General features: G+C 43.4%; 1 protein-coding gene across 5 annotated transcripts in view; it reads left to right on the top strand.

Moving 5' to 3' along the window:
* Window positions 1–1,035: 1,035 nt before the first annotated feature.
* LOC101339418 (phosphatidate cytidylyltransferase, mitochondrial) overlaps window positions 1,036–23,251 on the top strand; it is a 269,881-nt gene continuing 247,665 nt past the window's right edge. The window contains exons 1-5 of one of the 5 annotated variants that reach the window (XM_019944538.3): window positions 1,036–1,407; window positions 3,879–4,061; window positions 6,461–6,553; window positions 6,666–6,689; window positions 13,544–13,694. In XM_019944538.3, the coding sequence (XP_019800097.2) occupies window positions 1,273–1,407; window positions 3,879–4,061; window positions 6,461–6,553; window positions 6,666–6,689; window positions 13,544–13,694 (586 nt within the window). In that variant the 5' untranslated portion in view covers window positions 1,036–1,272. Of the gene's footprint in view, window positions 1,408–3,878; window positions 4,062–6,460; window positions 6,554–6,665; window positions 6,690–10,499; window positions 10,521–13,543; window positions 13,695–23,251 lie in introns of those variants that run through there. The other 4 variants (XM_073787705.1, XM_019944539.3, XM_073787706.1 and 1 more) reach the window with 4 other exon arrangements.

Below are 23,251 nucleotides of genomic sequence, written 5' to 3'. Positions count from 1 at the left end.
GGACATGGAGCCAGATTCTTCATTCCAGTTTTGCCACAAGCTGATGTGATCCCAAGCACGTTGCTTTCTCTAACACTTAGCTGCTTCATCTGTAAAATGAAGGCAATCACATCCTCCCACAAGGCAGTAGAGGGAACTCAGTGAAAAATGCATGTGAGTGCATCACTGTTACCCAAATTTAGCTATTACTACTTCTGTTATTGTTGAGAGGACATGAGCATCAGGGAAGAAGGGAAGAGTATCTGAAAAGTCTCTGTCTGGGGACTCAAACTACATCCTGAATGGCCCTGTGACCTGGAGCAAGTTTCTCTAGTTATACACAAAGAGGTGAGCTCTTCACCTGGGGTCCCGTTTCCACCAGAAACTGCATTTAATGTGCCCTTTTGTGAGCCCAGTCCACAAAACGAAGGGGCAAATACTCCTCCCCATGCTTAAAATTAAATACAAATATCAGAGAACCTTGGTGCAGGCTTTTTGTTGTTTTTGCTTTTACCATTTATGGAACACTTTAATACCCATTATCGGATCTGAAAAGGGCTTCAATGGCAAGAAGACACAGCAAACTCTTACCAGTAATAATCTCTGGATGGTGGGATTGGGGGTGATTTTAATCTTATTTGTGTTTTCCTAAACCTTCAAAATCTTCTGCAGTTTTCGAGCTGCATAGAGACATGGTTACACACGTTGCGAATGCAGTAAATGCCACTGAATTGTAAAGCGTACAATTTTAGGTTATATGAATTTCACCTCATCAGAAAGATGATGGGAAGCTGCAATACTACATGCATGATTTCCTAGTCACTTATTAAAGTGTGGTTTGAGGCGAGACCAAAAGAGAACTTTTAAGGTTGAAAAGCAGTTCAATCAGCTGTTACATTCCCCCACTCATGTTCAGGTCACTGTCCCAGGCTGCCAGCCTGCAGTGCGGTCCTCCGACCACCAGGGATCTCTGCGAAGGCCTCGCGTCCCCGCTCGCGAGCGAGCGCCTGCTCTTACTCTTGCGCCTTCGGAGCACTTGTGCGTGCTGGAGGCGTGGCCCAGGGTGGGCGCTAGACAGGCCAGGCAGACGCCTACCCGGTTGCCTGTTGGGTTCGTACCAGCCTCGTGTCTGACTGGTCTGCAGCCCCGAGTCCTTGCCGGGTCTTCCACTCCCCGCCCCCGGCTCCAGCCTTCTCCCGTCTGGGCCGGTCCCCGGCTTCCATCTCCCCCCCTCAGCGGGTACTCGTTCCCCGCCTGCTGCCCTCCACGGGTCCCTGTCAGAGCCCCGGCCCCATGGCTCTGCAGGCTTTGCAGAGCTCGGGGGTGGCCTTTCGCAAGATCCTGTGTCACTTCCCCGAGGAGTTGAGCCTAGCTTTCGCCTACGGCTCGGGGGTGTACCGCCAGGCGGGGCCCAGCTCAGACCAGAAGGTGAGCCCGGGTCGGCCCCACGCCGGGAGTGTTCTCACGAGTTCCCTTTGCCTTCGGTCCCTCCAGAGCCGTAGAGCTACCTGTTTGCTCTGCGCACTCCACGTATCAACTGGCAAAGTACAAGCCGTACAAAAGTGCTCCTAGTAGAACGACAGCGTCAGCTGAGTTTTGAAGGATACGTAGGAGTCAGCTTAGGTCTAGAGCGGGAGGTGCAGTCATGCGGAGGGAAGAGCTGATGCGGGGACAAGATGGAAGAAAGGAAGAGAAATATTTGCCAGGAGCTAGTTCAGTGCTCCCAGCCTCGGCCGAACATTGGCGTTTTCTGGGAAGCTTAAGAAAATACTGATATCTGGGTTCCATCTGCGGAGATTGAGATTTAATTGGTCTGAGATGAGCCTGGGCTTCAGGAATTTTAAAAACTTCCCAGGTGATTCTACCACGCAGCCAAGCTTGAGAATCACGTCTCCGGTTGTAGGAGAAAATACAGAATGATTCTCCTGACTTTGGGAAGCTGACGGAGTGATTGTAGGGTCAGGGCATGTGCAGTGACGTTAACTGACCGCAGAAGTTAGTGATGAGCAGTATAATTGCCCCTGCTCAGGACATGGAACAGGAGTCTGTTTAAGGCTACGCATTGTTCTCTTCAGAGCTGGCTGGGCACAACAGTAGTGAGGGGACAGTTTTCCTTGGGATTGCAGTTTTTTTTTTTTTTTCTTCTGCGACTGGAAAAAAAACTTTGCTTCCAAGGTGGCGACAAGATTCAAGACATAGCAGACAAGTGGCAGGCAGGTATTTTCCATTTAAATGAGGCTTTTAATTGACTTTGATACAGCTTTTGAGCTCTTGCTGAATTAATGTAAAAGGAGCGGGAGTCTAGATGGAGGTGTTTTCTGTCTGTACAGCTCGTGTTCTGGACTGGGTTTCTTGAATAAATGAAGGAAATGGTAGTGTGCAGTTTGCAATAGGGCCTCGTGGATCTGGACACCTGGCTGTAATCTGTCTTTCAGTTAACCTTCGTCTCTTCGCTTCCTGGTGAGACCGTCTGTACTGTTGCTTGGATTTCCTGTTTCCCACCTATACTAGTATTTAAGTAATAGTTTTCTTTAAATTGAGAGCATATGAGAAATTACAGATTTGGGGCATATAGGTTGGGCAACCTAATTGTAGTTTGCAATAGGCTAGTTATTTTCTTGTAACATAAATTAACATAAATTTTTTAAAAAAACGTGTCCACCCCAAATCTTAAGTATCACCGCTGGTTTGTGGATCACACTGTGGGAAACTCAGAACAGGCCTTGGCCTCCTGATTCTCTAGCCGCCTCTTCATTTTCCTGTGTAGATTTTCCTTTGAGCAGACCTGGAATTCCCTCCAAGAAAAGGTCCTTCATTTTCCCTCACCCTCATTCCCTACAAGTTAACAAGTAAACTCCAGCACCTAAGTCTCTCCCAGATGAGCCCCTGCCCTCAGTGCCTTAGTGGCAGTTAGCCTCGTGTGGTGTTCCATCCTTTAGTCTCTCCTCCTCCCTTTCTACTGCAGGAACATTAGCATGGTAACCAGCCTCCCTCTCTGGTCCCATCTCCCGCCACTCCCCTGCCTGCGTCGCATTCCAGTCCTACCAGCTCTCATCTCCACAAGAGTGTTTTCCTCTAACAGTACTCCCTCCCTTCCTCAGGCCTCCTAGTACTTCACCAAGCCTGCTGAACTCTTGCACATTCTTTTAAGACTCAGACTTATCAGAGTCTGGAAGAATATAAACCTGTAGGAAAATTCCTCCTTCTTCTCTGACCCCACTCTGAGTGAAGTTAGTGCGTTTTGTGTTCTCCTACCAAGTTTTTGCTAGCAACCTGTCTATTCTCCCCAGTAGACTTTGAGGTCTTTACCTCTATCCCAGGACCTATCAGAGCTCATCATAGGTGCTCAGTGAGGGGTTGGCAAATGGGTGAGAGTTAAAATAACTTATTTCCCTTTACATAACACTTTATAGAGCTTGTCCATATGGTGTTATTTGATCTGGGAGAAACGTAGAGCACGTTTAACTAGATTTAGATGAAAGACAGTGTGGCCAAGTGGTCCAGCACAGAATTTGGGACCAGATTATGTCTGTCACTCAGTAGCCATGTGTCCTTGGGCAAGGAACTTACTCTGTGCCTTGGTTTTCCTTTCCTATAAAAATGGGATAATGACAGTACCTACCTTGTAGGATTGTTTTGAGGCTAAAAAGAGTTACTATATGTATAATATATAAAGTGTTTAAAAGAGGTCTGGAACATCACTTCAATAAGTGTTACTGTTATTATGTGAGTTGACAAAAACGAAGCTCAGATTGGTTCCAGAGACTTGCTTAAGTTTCTGATGACAGCCCTGGGTCTGCTGTTAATCACAGCAGCATAGAGTCCTAGAGCTTTCCATTCTGCCTAGGTGCCTTTCTAGGAATTAAAACTAAAATTATTCTCTTTTCTTCACCTCCCAGAACGCCATGCTGGACTTCGTGTTCACAGTCGATGACCCTGTTGCATGGCATTCAAAAAACCTGAAGAAAAATTGGAACCATTACTCGTTCCTAAAAGTTTTGGGGCCCAGGTTTATCACCACTGTCCAGAATAACTACGGCGCCGGGGTTTACTACAACCCATTGATCATGTGTGATGGGAGGGTAAGTGACTGCGGGCCTTTGTCTTAACTTGGGTGGTTATTAACCTTTGTTAACAGAATACCAGCTAAATAGATGTGTTCTTACAGTTAGGAAATGTTCACACTTTTGCTGGATGAAGGTGGTGAATGTGACTGTTTTTATTTTTTGCCTTTGGCCAAATTTTTTTGGTTCTCAAATTTTAGTGTGCATCAGAATCACCTGGAGTGCCTGTAGGACGCACAGATTGCTGGTTCCCACCCCCAGAGTTCCTGATTCAGTAGGTCTGGGGTAAGGGTTTGAGGATTTGCATTTTTTAAAAACTGAGCGGTAATTGTCATATAACATTGTAGTAGTTTTAGGTGTGCAACGTAATGATTTGAGATATATATATATATATATATAGTGAGGTGATTACCCACAGTAAGTCTAGGTAACATCCATCACCACATGTATTTACAATTGTTTTTTTTTTCTGGTGATGAGAACTTTTAAGGTTTACTCTCTTAGCAACAAAGATTTGCATTTCTAACAAGCTTTCAAATGTTGCTCATGCTACTGGTCTGAAACAAACTTTGAGAGCCACTGGTTTGGGCAGTGGGAGGAGTAGGCGGACCCACTGTGGATCAGGGTGGAAATTAATCTTATCTACATACAGAGGGGCAGACACTCCCAGAAAGAAGTTGGAAGTGGAGAGGGTATCATAGGAGAGGGTTTCATAGGTAGACGGGAGCATATGGTGCCTCTTGTTGCCATCGGGTGGGTAGAATTTGATGAGGGGTATTGGAGAGCAGGTGAGAACCCCGATCCCAGCAGAGGGTTGTGTGACAGCAGGAACCCTGCCCAGCCGTCTTTCATATGGAGGGCCCAGCCTCTAAAAGGGCTTCCCGGAACTAGGCAGGACCCCAGTCTGAGAGGACCAATGGGGAACTGAGTCAGATGCCTCCTAGAGGTCAGCTGGGCTGAGGGTGACTCTGCTGTGCCAGCTTTGCTCCATGCTGCTGATGGCTTAGAGCAGTCATCCTTTGATGTGCAGACGAGTTACCTGAGGCTCCTTTTGAAATGCAGATTCTGATTCATTTGGTCTGGAATGGAGCCTGGTATTCTGTATCTGGTGATGCTGGTGCTACTGGTCAATGGACCACACTTTGAAGGGCAGGAGGTTGGAGTACTGACTTGAGAAGGATTTTGAAGACCTATCTGAACGTGGCAGGAACGAGTGCTGTGGTTGATTGGTGACGTCTTTGGGCCATACATTTACTTTTCTGGTTAAGGTCCCACCCGACACCACCTGTGGTTCGCAGATGAGGATACCAAGGTTCAGAGAGAGGAAATGACCTCCCTAAGGTCTTGCAGCTAGTTAGTGACAGGCCCCTGTGATGTTCCCATTACCTCTCAGCTGTTACGCACCTGCAGCAAGAAGGGCCGTCTGCAATACTGTGGCCAGAGTGGAGGGAAGAAGGTTATTCAGCGCAACGTTGCACATCCACTCTAGTCCTGCCAGACGCGTAGCTGTGTTCTTTCTCCATATTAATATTATGCTGAGCCGATCTGTAATTAGTAGTTTCAAATCATATTACAAGCTCCAGTAACCCAATGTTTGGGCATAATTATGGGCCAAAGGGACTGTACTTTTTAATTGAAATTCTTCAGCTACTTTTTAGATACTTGCAGCCTGAGAAGGCTGTTTGGGTACTGAAGTTCAGTGAAGTGAGTCTGAAGATATTTGTTGAAGCAAATGGGATTTCATAACCTGGAACAACTGCATTCAGGGTTTGTGTGAATTACTATTGAAATGAGCTTGACCATAATTCCATGTGTTCAGCACTGATAAAGAGGTTTTATTTTTGAATGTTGCTTTGTGATTATAAAAGTGTTTGAAATAGCCTATAGTGAAAGAGAACTTCACCATGTAAAGGATGTCAGTGAAAACGTTAAAGAAAATTTCTTGTGCTTTGTCGTGAAGCAAACATTGGAAGCCCAGACTGAAATTCAGGGACCTGGTTTAACTCTGCTCTATGTGGTACCATCTTGGGCACATCATCTGTTCTCTCCGAGCTTCAGGTTTCTTATTTCTCAAGTGAGAAACGTGAACTATGTTATCACTTCTTGAAGTGTCTGTGGTGAAGGACCGTCACGAGAGCCTGAGTTAAAACAGTGGTCACTTCACCTCGAATGCCTGAGGAAACACACAGTCTTGGAAACTAATCCTTTGCAAAAGGTTTTGTGGAGATGTGTATTTTTACAAGGTAGGCAGTTTGAGTGGCTTTGGAAGTGGAGCTTCTGCGCTGGTCAGAAACTCATTTTGTTTCTTTACGTTTTGTACTTGCATAAGCATCAGCGTGTTTCTTTACGTTTTGTACTTGCATAAGCATCAGCGTGGTATTTGGCGATTTCTCATGCCCATTTCTTTTCTTTTCCAGCTTATCAAATATGGCGTTATTAGCACTAGTGTTTTGATTGAAGATCTCGTCAACTGGAATAACCTATACATTGCTGGACGACTCCAAAAACCGGTGAGTGAGTGTCTTATTAGGGACGTCTCTCCTCTCTGAACCTCACCTTACTTTGATCTTTGTGATTGCAATGACGTAGAAATGAGTTTCACACTCCTTTCCCTCCCTACAGAACTCGTTGCCAGACAGTATCCAGGTATCACCCACACTGCTCCCTCCCTCCCTCTCAAGATTCTCCAGTTGTCTGAATGCATCAGGTTCAGAGTCAGTCCGTGTGGCTGGGGAGGATGGCAGAAGAGGTGTCCAGTGCCTTGGTGGAGCCTCGGTCGGCCTCCCCAGATCGCCACCTCTTCTGGAATGCAAGTGCCATGGGGCACTGTTTGTCCAGTGCTTTGTCCCAACAGTGCCTGGGATGATGCCTGGCTTGTAGTACGCATTCAGCAAGTGTTTGTTGAATAAATGAATGAGACAGATCATCATTCTGAGGCTAGTGGACTCTGTTCCCCTTTATTCTCCTCCTCAGGCCCTACCCTCATTTGGGACGTTGCTGGAGGAGGCTGTAGGGGCAGGCTTCTCCGGCTTTACTAGAAATGGAAACAAACAGAAAACAGGAAAAAAGTCGAGAGGACTTGAACTTTTCACTCGCATTCACAAATACCAGGTTTCCTCCTTTTTCCAGTTGTATAGTCTGTTTTCTGAGAAGGGGTATTTTCGTAGTTTAAGAACTATTTTGAACTATTTGAGGACTTCCCTGGTGGTCCAGTGGTAAAGAATTTGCCTTCCAATGAAGGGGGCTCAGGTTCGATCCCTGATCGGGGAACTAAGATCCCACATGCCGCAGGGCAACTAAGCCCACGTGCCACAACTTTTGAGCTCGCGCGCCTCAACAAGAGAGCCCGCGTGCTGCAAACTATAGAGTCCACACGCTCTGGAGCCCGCGCTCCACAACTAGAGAGAGAAAACCCGCATGCCACAACTAGAGAGAAGCCTGCACACTGCAATGAAAGATCCTGCATGCCGCAGTGAGGATCCCACGTGCCACAACTAAGACCCAGTGCAGCCAAAAAAATTTAAAAAATAAAATTAAAAAAAAAAAAGAACTAGTCGCAGTTGTCTGCGACTGCCTCCAGTTTCCCTTTCCCGCAGAAATCACGGCTAACTGGAGAATTCTTAGGATAACTAGACAGTTGCTAATCTCTCAGCAAGGAAGAATTTTCTCTGTGCTGTCAGAGGGTCTTAGGTCCCAAAGAGGGTTCAGGAATTATTCCCAAATGCCTCTCATGGGTGACTATGCTGCTCCTTTTTTGTCAGCTATGGCAAGAAATTAGAGAAATTTATACAGTCCTAGCTTGCTTGGTTGTGTCATAAAATCTCTGTTGATATATGTGGGAGGTTCAGATTCTCTTGCCTTGTATCTGGGCTTAAAATTAAACAGTGTAGGTCATTAAGACATACAGAAGCATTTGATCAGGGTGATAGTTACATGGGTACATCCATGTGTAAAAATTTGTCAAGCCGTGCTGATTAGATTTCTTTGCTTTACTGTACAGTATATAATTTTTACTTCACTAAAAACACATTTTAAGTCTGGAAACAATAGGTTACTGATTTAATTTCATATTTATGTAGATGAATTTCTCATTTCTAGGCTGGATAACTAGTAAGCCTCATAATTAAGCAAATAAATGTAATTGGAAATTTGTAAATATTCCTTTTCTTTCCAAGTTTCTTTTTAAATATACAAAATATGTAGTTTGATGGGAAGATTAATAAACGTGGAATTAGAAGCCTTGGGCCTTATTCATTCCTGCTACTTATTAGCTGTTTATGTGATCTTAGGCAAGTTGTTTTACCTTTCTGAACCTCAGGTAGTTTCTCTGTAGAATGGGAGTAGCAATCCTTGCCCTGCCTACTTCACAACGGTGTTGAAAATTGGAAGCAGAATGGTAATGCTGGAAAGGACACAGGTGTTTTAGAATCAGACAGATCTGGGGTTTGGGTCCCAGCTGTGACACTCCCCAGCTGTGTGACCCTGCACCAGTGACTTAATCTCCCTGGGCCTTGTGACACCCTCACCTGGGGACAAGGCCAGTGACACCGACCTCAAAAGGTGTTTGAGAAATGCCTAGATCTAAAATGTCTAGCATCCACTAGACACTCAGGAAACAATCTTTCTCTTGTCTCTGTCCTCGCCTGTCTCAGAGTTATTTTGAGATAAAATGAGATATTGAATGTGATATTATTCTCTGTACTATGTTTTGTGCTTGGAATAGTTCAAGTTTTTTTAGAAATAGGCTGTAGAAAACTATAATGCCATGAAATCTCAGAATGTAAACACTGGAAATGACCTCACATTTCATCTAAATGTCATGTATCCTAAAAAGATTAAAACATCAATTCAAGGCAAGTAGTGACAGATACACTTATCATACAAAACTGCATTTCTCAGCTAACTTGGAGAAGAAAATGTTCTTTATAACAGTGACTGCCCCTCCAACTTATTAAGAAGCTTCTAGCACAAGAAAATTAAACAATCTTAAAAACCATTTGAGGTGTTGAACATGACACGATTTTAAAAAATCAAAAATCGTAAATGGGTGAATTAACTCTTCCACCCACACCTGCCTCCAGTTTCCCTTTCCCGCAGAAATCACGGTTAACTGGAGAATTCTTAGGATAACTACCTTTAAACTATTTTTACCTCTAGGTGGCAGCAAATATTAATCAAACTCCATGAAACAAATCCGATGAAAAGAAAGGGTTGGTAGCATTTTGGACAAAAATAATGGGTGACTATCTTAAGAAAGAATTGTGAGAATGAGTGTGAATTTTTTGTTTCTATGTGTTTTAAAACGAGTTACATTAAATTATATTGTCTAAAGCTCTAAAATTACCTTCCATATTGCAAATAGAGTAGAATTTCTCAGTCACTAGCAATTTAAGTCTTTAAAAGGAATATGCAGAGGATATATGGGAACTCTCTGTACTTTCCATTTGGTTTTGCTGTGGACCTTAACCTGCTCTAAAACATAAAGTTTACTATCAAAAAAATATATAAAGGAGTACTTGGCTTAAAAAGATGGACATTTCTGGAAAAAGTTGAGTGCAAATTAAATTTCTATCAGACTTTACCATTACCTTACCTCATAATTGAGGAGATAACCCATTTTTACTTCTAGTGCAGCTTTAAGTTTGAGTTATTTACGAGTCAGTTTTCCAAGTCAAGAAACATGAAAAGTATTTAATAGAACCTTGTTGTGGCCAATCTTTTTTTAAGTCAGAAGAAGTCTAAAGTAGTATTTTCACTTCTGTAATTTATTTAATGTAAGTTGGATTTTTGTATTTCACGTTGTTTTGTATTTCATGTATAGATAACGTGGCTTGAATTTTTAAAGCATTCACATTGGCAAACAATGGTATTTTGCCACCTTGTTAAGAGGATTTTAATTTATTTTAATGTATTCATTCCAATATATTTTCTTTTACTTGCTAGTCATATAGCTTTTTATAACAGGTTTACTGAGATATAGTCACATAGCATATAATTCAGCCCTTTAAAGTGTACAATTCAGTGGTTGTTAGTATATTCACAGTTTGCAAGCATCACCATATTGTAACTTTGTTGATTTACTTTTTTGTAGATAGTAAAATCCCAGTGGTATAAAAGGTCCCTGAATGGGACTTGGAAAGCCCAGCTTACTAGTCTTGGCTCTGCCCGGCTGAGAGCAAATCTTTGGACTTCTAGCCTTGGAAATGAAAAGATTAAGCCATTCATTTACTTATTCAAAAGACAACTAAGTTTTTTTCTCTGTGCATGCCAAAAGAATTTTTTTAAAAAAAGCACCACATTGCTAGCCTCAAGAGCCCACAATCCAACAGGTAGATGATAAGGTTTTTTTTAATTCAGCTCAAATGTTCACTGTTTCTTTTTGATCCTCCAGCAAAAATTAGCCTTTCTGTTCATTTGGAATGGAAAACTACTGCGGGAAGTGTCATTTGCTTAATGGTCGAGTATTTGAACACTGAGGTAGGACTGTGTTCTTTGTGACTATAACTTCACTCTTTGCAATTCAAGCTCTGTCTCCATGTGACTATTATAGAGGAGACCACATGTGACTTTCTCTTTTTTTCTATCTTGAAAGGTACTCACAAATCTCTCAAGTTGGGCTTTTGAAAGTCCCTTCAAGTGTTGCCCCTTCCTCTCTCCAGTAAAGATTTTCCCCTTGGCAGTAGTGCTAATGCTATATCTGTGGTTCAGTTCGGGGCATTCCCAGTAAGATACAAACAGCTATTCACAAATCTGAGGACTTTCTTTTTTTCCCAGGCCTCTCTGGCAGTGTCCCAAGGGTTCACTGGCTTTTCACTCTGAACAACAAATAACAGTGCTTCTGAGACAAGTTGCTAGTTCACCTTACACTGGAGAACCAGATCAGCACAGTAGCAGAGTCTTCTGAACTGACATTTTTCCTTTGAGTAAGGATGATTTTATTTTCACTCTCTTAACCTTAAGTAGCAAACAGACTGCCTTTTTTTTTTTTAAACAACCTCACGTAGACACTTTCTTGGAGAACAAGGGTATTTTATTGAAAAGGAAAATTTCCCCAAACTTTTTCCTTTGCATCTTTGTTAATAAAATAACTTCTGTTTTCATTGAGTTTCTGTAAAAAGTTCCCCCCACACACACACACACACAGAAGAGGGTGAGGAATTATTGAGCAGGACCTGGTGAATGAGGATGAAAATAGGAATTTGGAAGTAAACAGGCTTCACAGGCTCACTTCACGAATCCTGGGTCCTGGTACGGTGTGCCACTGTTCCTCGTGGGGAGATCTTTTAACCCTCTGGGCCTCAGTTTCCCCATTAGTGAGATGAGGAGGTTGCCTTCCTAGATCCTTGATTCTGTATGGAGTATAAGGAGGGAACGTTATTCAAGGAATAGACATAGGAATTATAATAGGACCTTAAATTTTGTTTTAATCATCTTTCAAGATTAAAAGTTAACAAGAACAGAATGCATGAGGATAACTCAAAATATTTAGATCTGGGTTTGCCAAGTACAAGGGTGTTACCCTGATTTTTGCCATCAACTCATTATGCAACCTTGGGCAGATCATGCTGCTGGACTGCTTCTTGCTTTGACTATCTGCAGATGTTTGCAATAATACTGAACTCACCCAAGTGCTGCAAGCCTTCATTCAGGGCCATTAAGTCCTTGTAATTATGAGGGAGGAGGTGGTAGTATGGAATTAAGCGGCTTACCTATCACATGAGAGGTTTGTATGTTATAAATATTCCCTTAAAAAAAAGTAGGGACAAAAGGTAAAAGACAGATTTTAGGTTCTTAAGCCAGATTTATAAAATAGTTATGTTTTCTAATATTGCTTTTCACAATTAATAAAAAAAATTAGAGAAGAAACTATACTTGGGGATATACATCATTCCTGTCTTTCCTTGCTATCTAATAAAATTTTAGTTTGGAGTTTCTCATACTGTATGTGTCTTTTATGTGCCATCTGAATTTTGTCAGAAATTATCTATATTTGATAAATAAAAGGCAATTTAAGCCCTACTTTCTAGAACATGAGAAAACTGTGGTGACAGCGCTAAATGATTTAGAGATGGTGGTTACATTTCAGATACATGGGTGTCCTTATTAGGGATTTCTAGATCCTTCACTTGTTGAGAAAATCAGTCAGAAGCAACATGATAGTTTAAGATTATGTCAGGAGTGCAAATTGGCACAATTGCTACAAAGAGCGATTTGGCAATTCTAGTTCAAAGTAATTATACACCTTAGAGCAGTGGTTCTCAAAATGTGGACCCTGGGCCAGCAGCATCAACGTTACCTGGGAACCTGTTAGAAATGTACATTTTCAGGCCCTAGCCAGGCCTACTGAGTCAGAAACACTGGAGGATGGGCCTAATAATATGTGGGGGTTTTTTTGGCTGCGTTGGGTCTTTGTTGCTGCGCATGGGCTTTCTCTAGTTGTGGTGCACAGGCCTCTCATTGCGGTGGCTTCTCGTTGTGGAGCACGGGCTCTAGGCGCGCGGGCTTCAATAGTTGCGGCATGCGGGCTCTGGAGCGCAGGCTCAGTATTTGTGGCACACAGGCTTAGTTGCTCCGTGGCATGTGGGATCTTCCCGGACCAGGGATCAAACCCATGTCCCTTGCATTGGTAGGCAGATTCTTAAGTACTGCGCCCTCAGGAAAGTCCCATAATATGTATTTTAACAAGCCCTGCAGGAGATTCTGACGCTTACTAAAGGTGAGAACCCCTGGCTCAGAAAAACGCTTGCGTGTGCAACAAGAAACAAGGAATCTCACTTCAGCTGCGGCTTCAGATGAAACATCTCATTTAATCTTCCCAGCAACCTTATAAGCTTGGTTCGGTTATTAACCCTGTTTTACTGATAAGGAATGATGCCCATAGTCAAAGAGCTAGTAAGAGATGGAGCTAGGACTTGAACACATTCTCTGAACTGCAGTGCAGTCTTTAAAACCAATCTGAACACACTGGAGCAATTTGTATCTTGATGGATTGGGAGAAGTCAAAGACAGCAGATTCTACTGTAGCTAATTTTCTTTCCCTTTTCCTTAGTCACATTCAAAATCAGTTCAAAATAGAGCATGACCTGCTTAGGTTATGTATGGTTAAGAACAGAGGTGAGTTCTAAATAAAGAAGTAAAATGCCTTTTTCCACCATAAAATTAAGTGAAGAACAGTGAGATTAAAAAATAAAAAAATACTAAATTTCCCAAAGGTCACTTATTCCATTTTGTGCTGACTTCTTTTTCAAAACTCATGTTGAATTTCCTCATTTAAGAACAATATTTGTTTTTCTTTCCTATGTCACGAGTTCTCTGATTTGGGCTTAAAACAGGAGACTCTGGAATTGCTTATTAGAATAATAAATATTTCATGTCAACTGGCCTAACTCAAAGATCATCAGGGCTAAGTGTTTAGGACAGTTGCAGTGTATGTATAAACACATAGATTGGGCAGTACTCCACTTCTGGAATTTTTCTTCTGAATGTTCTGCTTTTTCCAGGTGAAAATCGTAGCAATGAATGAGAACGTCGCTCTCAGGTCGGCCCTGGATAAAAATCTGAAGAGTGCCGTGACTGCTGCTTTCCTCATGCTCCCCGAAAGCTTTTCTGAGGAAGACCTGTTTATAGAGATTGCCAGACTCTCATATTCAGGTCAGTAGGTTTCATGCCTGTACTTTCTAGAGGAAGGAGATTCGCTGTTGGAAGACCGTGCAGGCCAGACACCCCCGCCCCTCGCCCTGCACTGGAGCTGCAGCAGCCGAGGCTCGAATCCCACCACCTCTTTGAAGGTCGAGGCAGGAGTTCTTTGATTTGCCTCCTTGCCCCCAGGGTCTCTTCCTTTCCACTTCTCTACATAGGGTCACCTTTTTGTTGTTGTTATTGTTCAATTTTATTTTGAAACAATTTCAAAGGTACAGAGAAGTTTCAGTAATGATCCAGAAAACTGCCATGTGCCCTTTCCCCAGAAATGTTTCGCCACACTTGTTTTATCACTCTGTATCCGTGGTTTTCCAAAGCTAGTGGGCAGCTGAATCCTCTGGAGGGCTTGTTAGAACAGACAAGACAGCTGACTTGCGAGGTCTGGGCTGGGGCCCGAGAATCTGTATATCAAGCAAGTTCCAGGTGATGCCTGGTGCTCCTCCAGGGATCCCACTTTGAGAACCACTGCTCCCTCTGTATGTGTAAATGCGCCATATTATATATATTTTTTCTGAACTACTAGAGAGTAGGTCACAGATATCGCGTCCCCTCTAGGCCAGATTCTTCAGTACGTGTTTCCTAAGAACAAGGACATTCTCTTACATAACCAGAGTACAGTCACCAAATTCAGGAAATTTAACATCAATATAGGACTTCTGTCAAATTGCTGATCCTTATTCCAGATGTTGTCAGTTGTCCCAATAATGTCCTTTATACTGTTTTTTTCCTTCAAGTACATGATCCAGTCAAGGATCATATATTGTACTTCGATGCCATGTCTCTTTTTTTTTTTTTTGGTGGTACGCGGGCCTCTCACTGTTGTGGCCTCTCCCATTACAGAGCACAGGCTCCGGATGCCGCAGTCTCCGGATGCCACCATGTCTCTTTTATCTTTTAATTTGTAATGTTTCCTCAGCCTTCCTTTGTCTTGCATGACATTCACACATTTGAAATCTACAGACCAGTGATGTTGATGCCCTGACAAGCAGCGTTTTCTCCTTTCTAAGCGAACTCTGGGGAGACATTTGAAGGTGAGGCAAATACGCTGCTTCTTACTAAACTTGCCCTCCTAGTGTGAGTTTCCACTGATGGTCCTTGCTTGAGCCAGTCTTTACTATGATGGGCACAAAGTGGAGACTTGCCCACTTCGTCTTTCCTCACGTTAAAGAAAGCTTGCCCTCCTTCCCCAGTCATCTCTTTATTTATCTAAATATTAACTTCCTTTCCCCTTAAACCAGTTGTGCTCCTCAGAGATGTCAGGGCACAGGGGAGGCTGAGAGGGCGGATCCCGACCCCTCACCGCACCCCACTGATCTTTTTAATGTGTTAAGGGTCCATGTAAAACTCCGTTTATAGAAAAGTAGCCTGCTACCTAAAAAATAGTTTGAAAACCACTATCTTAAATAAATATCGTCTTTCCCAACTTTTAAGTATGAGTCAAAGAACTCTGTACTCAAAAAATTGCAAAGCAGGCTTCCCTGGTGGCGCAGTGGTTGAGAGTCCGCCTGCTGATGCAGGGGACACGGGTTCCTGCCCCGGTCCGGGAAGATCCCACATGCCGCGGAGCGGCTGGGCCCATGAGCCATGGCCGCTGAGCCTGCGCGTCCAGAGCCTGTGCTCCGCAACGGGAGAGGCCATGCAGTGAGAGGCCCACGTACCGCAAAAAAAAAAAAAATTGCAAAGGCAGTTGACTCATTTTCTGAATCCCTGTACAGATAAGATTTCATGGAAACGCAATGCTGAAAGAGACCTGAAAGGTCTTGTTCTTCAGTCTTTTTTCCAAAATGTGTGTGCTGTGACCACAGCTGTCATTGCAACACGGCCGAGAAAGGAGGTGGCATAACCTTGGTCTTGGTTGCTTCCAGCTTCTCATGGCAAAGGCAGGGGAGCAAGCGTGGCGTGGCTGCCTCCAGGGTGAACATGTGGGGAGGGCCTCTGGGTACCTCCCTCCCCACGCTCCCCTGTGAGACAGCGGGGACCAGAAGCCTTTTGTCGGCTTCTGTGGGAGAAGATGCAGAGCCGTTCTCTGCTCTGCCCACGTTGTCAAGATCAGCATAGTGTTAGGTGGATTCCAGTTCTCTGTAAATTCAGAACACTGACTAAAGACATTTATCGAATCTTATCACTGCTCCCACCTATTTGCAGACTTTAAGTCGGCACTCAGGCTGCTCTCAGTCTTGAGCTGAGTTTTGCTCTGCCTCCTGGAAGGGCTGTGTCTTATGCTCCTGGTTTCTCCTGTTGTTCAGTAAACACTTGCTGATTCATAGCAGTATCATCCTCTGTTTCGCTTCTTCTGTAATATATATTAAGGGCTGCTGTATAGCGACACTGTTCCAGACACAGATAAGGAGGTCAGTAAGTAGGTAGATAGATGTGTAGGTAGGTGGATGGATCATTTATTCCTTTATTCCATTACTGAATCCTCGTACTACAGCCCTGTTTGTTCAACAAATGTGTGTTGTGTTGTGTGTCTTCCCTGTGGCACACACTGTGCTAGGCCTGGGTGCTCACTAGCAAGCGTGACGCGAGTGAAACTCCTCGTGGAGTTTCTGGTCTTTTAGGGAGAGGCAGGCAGTAAAGAAGCAATAAGGCAGTTTGAGATCGCGCTAAGTGCCATGAAGAGAAGAAAATATATCAGGCTGAGGGTAAGGCTGTCTCACAGTGGGTAGCCCGGGAAGGCAGTCTGAGGTGGTGATACGGAGCGTAGGTGGAAATAGTGACAAGGAGCCGGCCCTGGGCTGTTGGGGGAAGAGCTGGCAGAGGAAGCGGGCTGCTCCCCACAGCCGGGTCTCGCACCTCGCTGTGTGTGACTCCAGCCCCTCGGCCTCCGGTCACTTCCGTTCCTCACCTTGCCGCTTCCTGTTATTTGTGATTGCTTAACCCAGATTTGGATCTGAGAATTTGGCCAAGTAGCCTACATTACTCATTTCAAAGAGGTTGGCTTCTTTTTCCCGCAAAACTTAGGACACAATACTTGCCAATCCTCTCCAGGGGGACTACTTCCAACACTGTGTAGTCCCTACCTTATGAATGAGACATTTTCCAGAAAGTCTTCTGTAAGCCAGTTGTTTAGACTGGGGATATATTTTCCCATTGAAACAACACCGTATATGATGGTTGTTCCTCAGCCGGGACACAGTATAATTAATGGTTACCTAGCCTATAACATGATGGAACTATACGAGGAGAGTGCACCTGGGGAAGGATCTAGGCCCTGCAGGCATGTGTCCTTCATAGGTATGAGACTTGCCCCAGGCGATGTGTTGAAAGGCAAGCTTTTCTACCTGCCTTTCTTAGGCTTCTGAGAACCCAGTATCCTTGAATTGATCAGATTCTATCCCTTGGGCAAACTACCTAAACCTCCCAAGCCCTCAGAATATTCCAGACTTCAAGTTACCCACCAATGTATTTTTATTTCCAACTTAGACATTTATTTTCCACCTGGTTCCAGTTGAGAGAGAGAATATGTTGTCCCTAACCTGTGAAATTCAACATTTCTCCCAGGCAGGGTCAGGAGGGACACAGAGAAAACAGTGTCTCCGTGTTATTGGACACGTTCCTGCCAGTAATTACTGGCAGAGGCAAGATTTGTCAGTATTGCTGGTAGTAATAATAACCCCTATATTTTATGCAGTATTTAAGGATCACTTTAACTGCCCTGGGGTCAGTATTTATGGCATTATTGTTATAAATGATGGTGAGAAAGGAGTAGGTGGATGATGAGAGCCTGCAAAATTGGGGAGGAGAAAGCTTTCTGATCCTTCAGTTATTCTTAGAAGTCAGCATTTAAGTAAACAAAAAGAAAACCAAATGAACTTTAAAGGGCCACCTTGAACATGCTTATGGAAGTACAAACTATTAAAATGACTAATTTTAGGTAATGATCCTGGTTGAATATTTATCAAGTGAATCAGCGTACCATAACATATGAAGAACTAAAGCTACAGTTTCTGCTGTAAAGAACTGCACATTAATAAACGTATACAGCCATGGTGAGTCAGTGGTAGATTTAAAAAACAGCCCATGTGGAAAAGGCAGGGGAGTGTGAAAAGCATGGCTTGTTTAGGGAAGAAGGAGCAGATTGACGTGACTCAGGTCCATGGCTTATGGCAGGAGAAAGTCGCATTTTTTATTGTGTACCAGGAATGACTCTGAATACTTTTGATCTAATAACTAGCTTAATCCTCACCACAACCCTTTGATTGAGTGCTCTATTATTGTCGCCATTTAACAGGTGAGAACACCAAGGCCCAAATCTGTCTCAGGTCAGTTGTTTGGTAGATTAGTAGGTGGTGGAGCTGGAATCTTAGCCCACACTCTTAACCATTTAAATTCACTGCCTCTCTGGTATTTTGGAGAAGAGGTTAGGCCGGTGTTGGGCAGGGCACTGAATACAAAGTGAAGAGGTGGGAATTTCACAAGCAATACACAGCTAAGAGCCACAGAAGTTTTCAGGCATTGCAAGTTGGTCCAGGATTTGTTGTTTTGGAAAGATAATTTTGCCAGCACTGTGCAGGAGGGAAAGAGACGAAAAACAGGAAAGTTTTTTCACTCAGCATATAATTAGGGGAGTCTTCTCTGCCCGGCGCCCCTGTAAGCTCTGGGGATGAAGGAAATAAACAAGGCAGGCACAGTCCCTGCCCTCATGGGGCTTTCTTTGTAGGTAAAAAATCAGACAGCAAACACATGGCAGCACAGAATAGGGGAGGAAGGAGAACGTTACTTTAGTGTAACCAGGGAAGGCCTCTCGCAAGGTGACGTTGGAACTGAGCACCAGCCTCTGAGGACCCGTGAGCAGAGCCCGGGTGAGAGCTGGCCAGGCAGAGAGGCGTCTGTGGGGAGGACAGTTAGGACCGAGTCTGTGTCCGTTGCCCTGTATCCTTGACCTCCGGAACTCTGCCGTGGCTCATGGTAGGCATCTGTGCATGTGTGTTGGGTGGATGGACAGAGCCCAGCAAGTCTGGATGGTGACGAGGGCTCGAACTAGGGCAGTGCCTCAGAGATGTGAACAGTTTCACGTGAAAATAATCAAGGTCAAACCCTTAACTGCTTCAATTAAGTATTCTATTGATATTTACTACTTTGCTTTTTTTTTTTTTCTTAAGTCATAATATTACTTCATGGAAGGGAGCATTTGTAAAGTGTTAAAAACCCAGTCAGACTCCTGGGTTCACGTCTTAGCTATAACCTTAATTAACTTTCTGCCTCCTTGTAACTCAGTTTCTTTCTCCCTAAAAAAGGTTTTTATAGGGATTAAATTAAATCATACATGTAAAGTGCATAGCCCAGTGCCTGGCACATAGTAAATGCTCAGTAAATGTTAGCCCTTATTATTCTGGATACATGTTTGCTTGTATTAACACAGACACTTAGAAAGGGCAAGACTACAGTCAGACCTGAGTTTGAACACCAGCCTTGTGGAGGTGCTGGAACCTTTCTGAGCCTGTTTTCTTCTTTGTAAAACAGAAATAACAATCTCATAAAAAGGTTTTCAATGAGATAATATTTATAAAAGCCCCCAGCTTCATACCTCATTGATGGTTGGGGCTCAGAAAATGACTGCTATTATTATTTATTACTATTATTGTGTACTATTGCTGGCTATAGAGGTTTTCCTCAGGCTGAGACACCTTTATTCGCTCGATCATTCAGTGATTGGTGGGTGCTCAGGCTGCCTCCGTCCATCATTGTTTTATTAATGACACTGCTGCGAATCACTTTGGCCAAATTACTTTGGTACAGAAGGGGGCAGAGTTGGAAGTTGTCTAACTTCCTTGGACACATTCTCCAAATTGGAATTATGTTGTCAGTTATAATAATCATAAAACTTGTTACATGTTGACAAATAATGCCTGTTGAAGTTAGCAGAGTACTTAAATCAGGTGGATTCACTTGGCCCTTTACAGTCCTTAAGAAACAAAAAACACCTTCAAGCACTGTCAGTAAGAGAGAGAATGGGTTTGTTTCGATGCCAGATTGTCTGAACGCAGTCTCAGCTACTTCTAGGAATAAGACAAAGCAGTGAGGAAGTGCCAGTTGAGTGATTCTTGGAGAAAAAAATTAGAAACGGGTGTCCGGACTCTAAGTGGGAGTAAACATCCCCATTTCTGGATCCTGGTCAAAGCTGGTAAAGAAACATTTTCTCTGGGGTGAGAGTGTTAAGACTTATTCCATGACAGTCACACCATCTGTGGCCTTGCAAGCAGTGTCATTGAATGACTTGCATGTTGGGGATTGACTCTTTCAGTAATTTGGAAGCATATTTCTCCAGGCTTGGCAAGCTCGAGCTTGTGCTGAAACCTCACTTGGAACTCTTTTTACTCAGTCGCTTGCTAATTTCTGAGCATGCAACACTCCTGAAGGGATGTTAATCACCAGTCATATCTAATGTTTCTGGATTACTTACTGTGTATCAGGTATTGTTCTAAGTGCTTTACATGTATTAACTCATTTAATCCTGGAAACTTGTAAACTAACAACTACTGCTGCTTCCACTTTACATTTGAGGATACCGAAACCCAGAGAAGTGAGTTGCTTGTCCTGGGTCATGTAGCCTCTAGTCCTGAGCTTGGATTAGAACACAGGCACTCTGGTTCTAGAACCCTTGCTCTTAGCCCGTCACTGTTCTACAAAGTGTCTGTGAGGCATGTGTCATTCCTGGTTTACACCTGGGACACTCTTCCCCCAGGGCCCCTTGTGTCTCGCTCCCCATTTCCGGTCAGCTTTTGCAGCTTGTGTTTTCTTCGGCGCACTTTCCATCATCTGAAGTACTGTTTATTTGTTGGGATTCTTGTCTCTGGTCTTTGTTCTACCACTTAGGATGCTGAGGGCAGACGTTTTTGCCTTGCTTTGCTCACTGTCCTCCAGTGCTTACAGTGGTACCTGACATGTACTGGGCGCTCAGTAAATACTTGATGAATGAATGGGTGGATGGTTGTGACATTGGTTCCTTCCTGAACCAGTATCGTAAATCTGATTCCTCCCCGTCCCTCCCTACACCTCTCCGTTATGTGTTCTCTACAGGAAGAGAAAATTTTATTTATTTATTTATTTTAAATAAATTTATTTATTTATTTTTGGCTGCGTTGGGTCTTCGGCATTGGGTTTTTGTTGCTGCGCGCAGGCTTTCTCTAGTTGCGGCGAGCGGGGGCTACTCTTCATTGCGCTGCGCGGGCTTCTCACTGCGGTGGCTTCTCGTTGCAGAGCACAGGCTCTAGGTGCGCGGGCTTCGCTAGCTGTGGCACGCAGGCTTCAGCAGTTGTGGCTCGCAGGCTATAGAAGGCAGGCTCAATCGTTGTGACGCATGGGCTTAGTTGCTCCGTGGCACATGGGATCTTCCCGGACCAGGGCTCGAACCCGTGTCCCCTGCATTGGCAGGTGGATTCTTAACCATTGTGCCACCAGGGAAGTCCCCCAAAATTTTTATATGATTCAAATTTATATCACCAAGTACATCAGCTGTTTATTCTTATCTCATTCTCTTCCACGTGCCATGGAGGTATTTTGGGGATGTATTTCGAATGATGTGTTAGGCTGCCTCCTAGAAATACTGCCTTAGTCATCTTTTTTCAAATAAGAATTATTTTGTCCACATGCAAAAGAATGAAGTTAGACCCCCTAACATATACCCTACACAAAATTAACTCAAAATGAGTCATGGATGTAAGAGCTAAAACTGTAAGACTTTTAGAAGAGTCACTTTGGGTTATGCAGTGGTTTCTTAGGTATACACCAAAAGCACAAGCAACAAAAGAAATAGATAAATGGGACTATACACAAATTAAACTTCTGTGCTGCAGACAAAACTGTCAAGAAAGTGAAAAGGCAGCCAACAAAATGGGAGAAAATACTTAACAAATCATGTATCTGATAAGGGACTAGTATCCAGAATGTATGAAGAATTCTTAGAATGCAGTAAAAAGACAAATAACCTAATATAGAAACGGGCAAAGGACATTTTTTCAAAGAAAGTATACAAATAGCAAATAAGCACATGAAAAGATGCTCAGCGTCATTCGTAATTAGGGAAATGTCAAACAGAACCACAGAGACCCTGTTTCACACCGACTACAATGGCTATAACCAAAGTGACAGGTGAGAACAGGTGTTGACGAGGATGTGGAGAAACTGAAACCCTTGTACATTGCTGGTAGCACATAAAATGGTACAGCCGCTTTGGAAAAATAGTCTGGCAGTCCCTCAAAATATTAAGCTTAGAGTAACTATATGACCCAACAGTTATACTCCTGGGTATCTACCCAAGAGAAATGAAAACATATATCCAGACGAAAAGTCATACACAAATGTTCATAGCAGCGTTATTCATAAAAAATGGCCCCAAAGTAAAAACAACCCAAATACCCATCAACTGAGAGATGGATAACTAAAATGTGGTACATCCATCCAGTGGAATATTATTTAGTCATAAACAGGAATAAGTACTGATAAGTGCTACAACATGATAAACTTTGAAAACATTATGCTAATCATAAGAGACCATATGTTGTGCAGTTCCACTTACATAAAATGTCCAGGATAGGCAAATCTATAGAGACAGAAAGCAGATTAGTCTTTGCCTGGGGCTGGGGGTGGATGGGTGGAGGGAGAGTGACTGTTAATGGTACAGGGTTTCTTTTAGGGAGGCTGAAATGGTCTAAAATTAGATGGTTGCATAGCCCTGTGAATAAGCATGGAATTATGTAGTTGACATAGATGAATTGTATGGTGTGTGAATTACATCTCAAAAAAACCCACAACTGTTTAAAATGAGTATTATGCTGCTGTGTCGACTTCCAGTTTGGGCTCCTATTCCTGACCACTTTCACATGGGAGTCCCACGTCGTAACCTGCACTGAAATGCTCTGTTTTCATGTCACTTACCTCCTGGGCAGAGCCTGTAGCTTTGTATCCCCAGAGTCCAGCACAGCTCCTGGCACTTAGAAACCACCCAGATATTTATTGAACTGAGATGACAGTGGTAGTGCAGTTAGTCTAAGAGGGGAAAGTTACCCAGTCAGTATCTTAAAAACTCAGGGCTTCCTGCACCCTCTGTCCTTGCCCTTCCCATATACACATCGTCACAACAATATCTGCTTCACTATTTACAAAGCATTTTCTAATACCTTAATCATTTGAGCCTAAAAGCAATTTTGTGAGGTTAGTATGACTATTACAGACATTTTTCAGAAAAGGAAACTGATTCAGAAAGGTTAAGTAACTCAACTGCAGCCACCCTGGGACATTGCCAGACTTGAGAGCCGGGGCCTTTCCACTCACATCCCTGCCTTTGTAATAACGTCCCTGACTGCTGCAGACATGCTGGAATCATAGAGCAGGCCAGCTACAGATGGGTTACAAGCCTCTGAGTTTGTCTTATTTCAAGTCAAGGAGCGGTTACCCTTTTGGTTACCCATTGAATTAGACTGGCAGTTCTCTGGCTTGAGCAATTATAAACCCACCGGTAGAGGCATAAAATAAAAGTCAGCAGTCAGTTTTTCTCAATCCCTGTA

Source organism: Tursiops truncatus, chromosome 10 (genome assembly GCF_011762595.2).
Source record: "Tursiops truncatus isolate mTurTru1 chromosome 10, mTurTru1.mat.Y, whole genome shotgun sequence".
Classification (NCBI taxonomy): domain Eukaryota; kingdom Metazoa; phylum Chordata; class Mammalia; order Artiodactyla; family Delphinidae; genus Tursiops; species Tursiops truncatus.
Note: the sequence above shows the minus strand (reverse complement) of the source record. Positions and strands in the feature narration are given on the sequence as shown.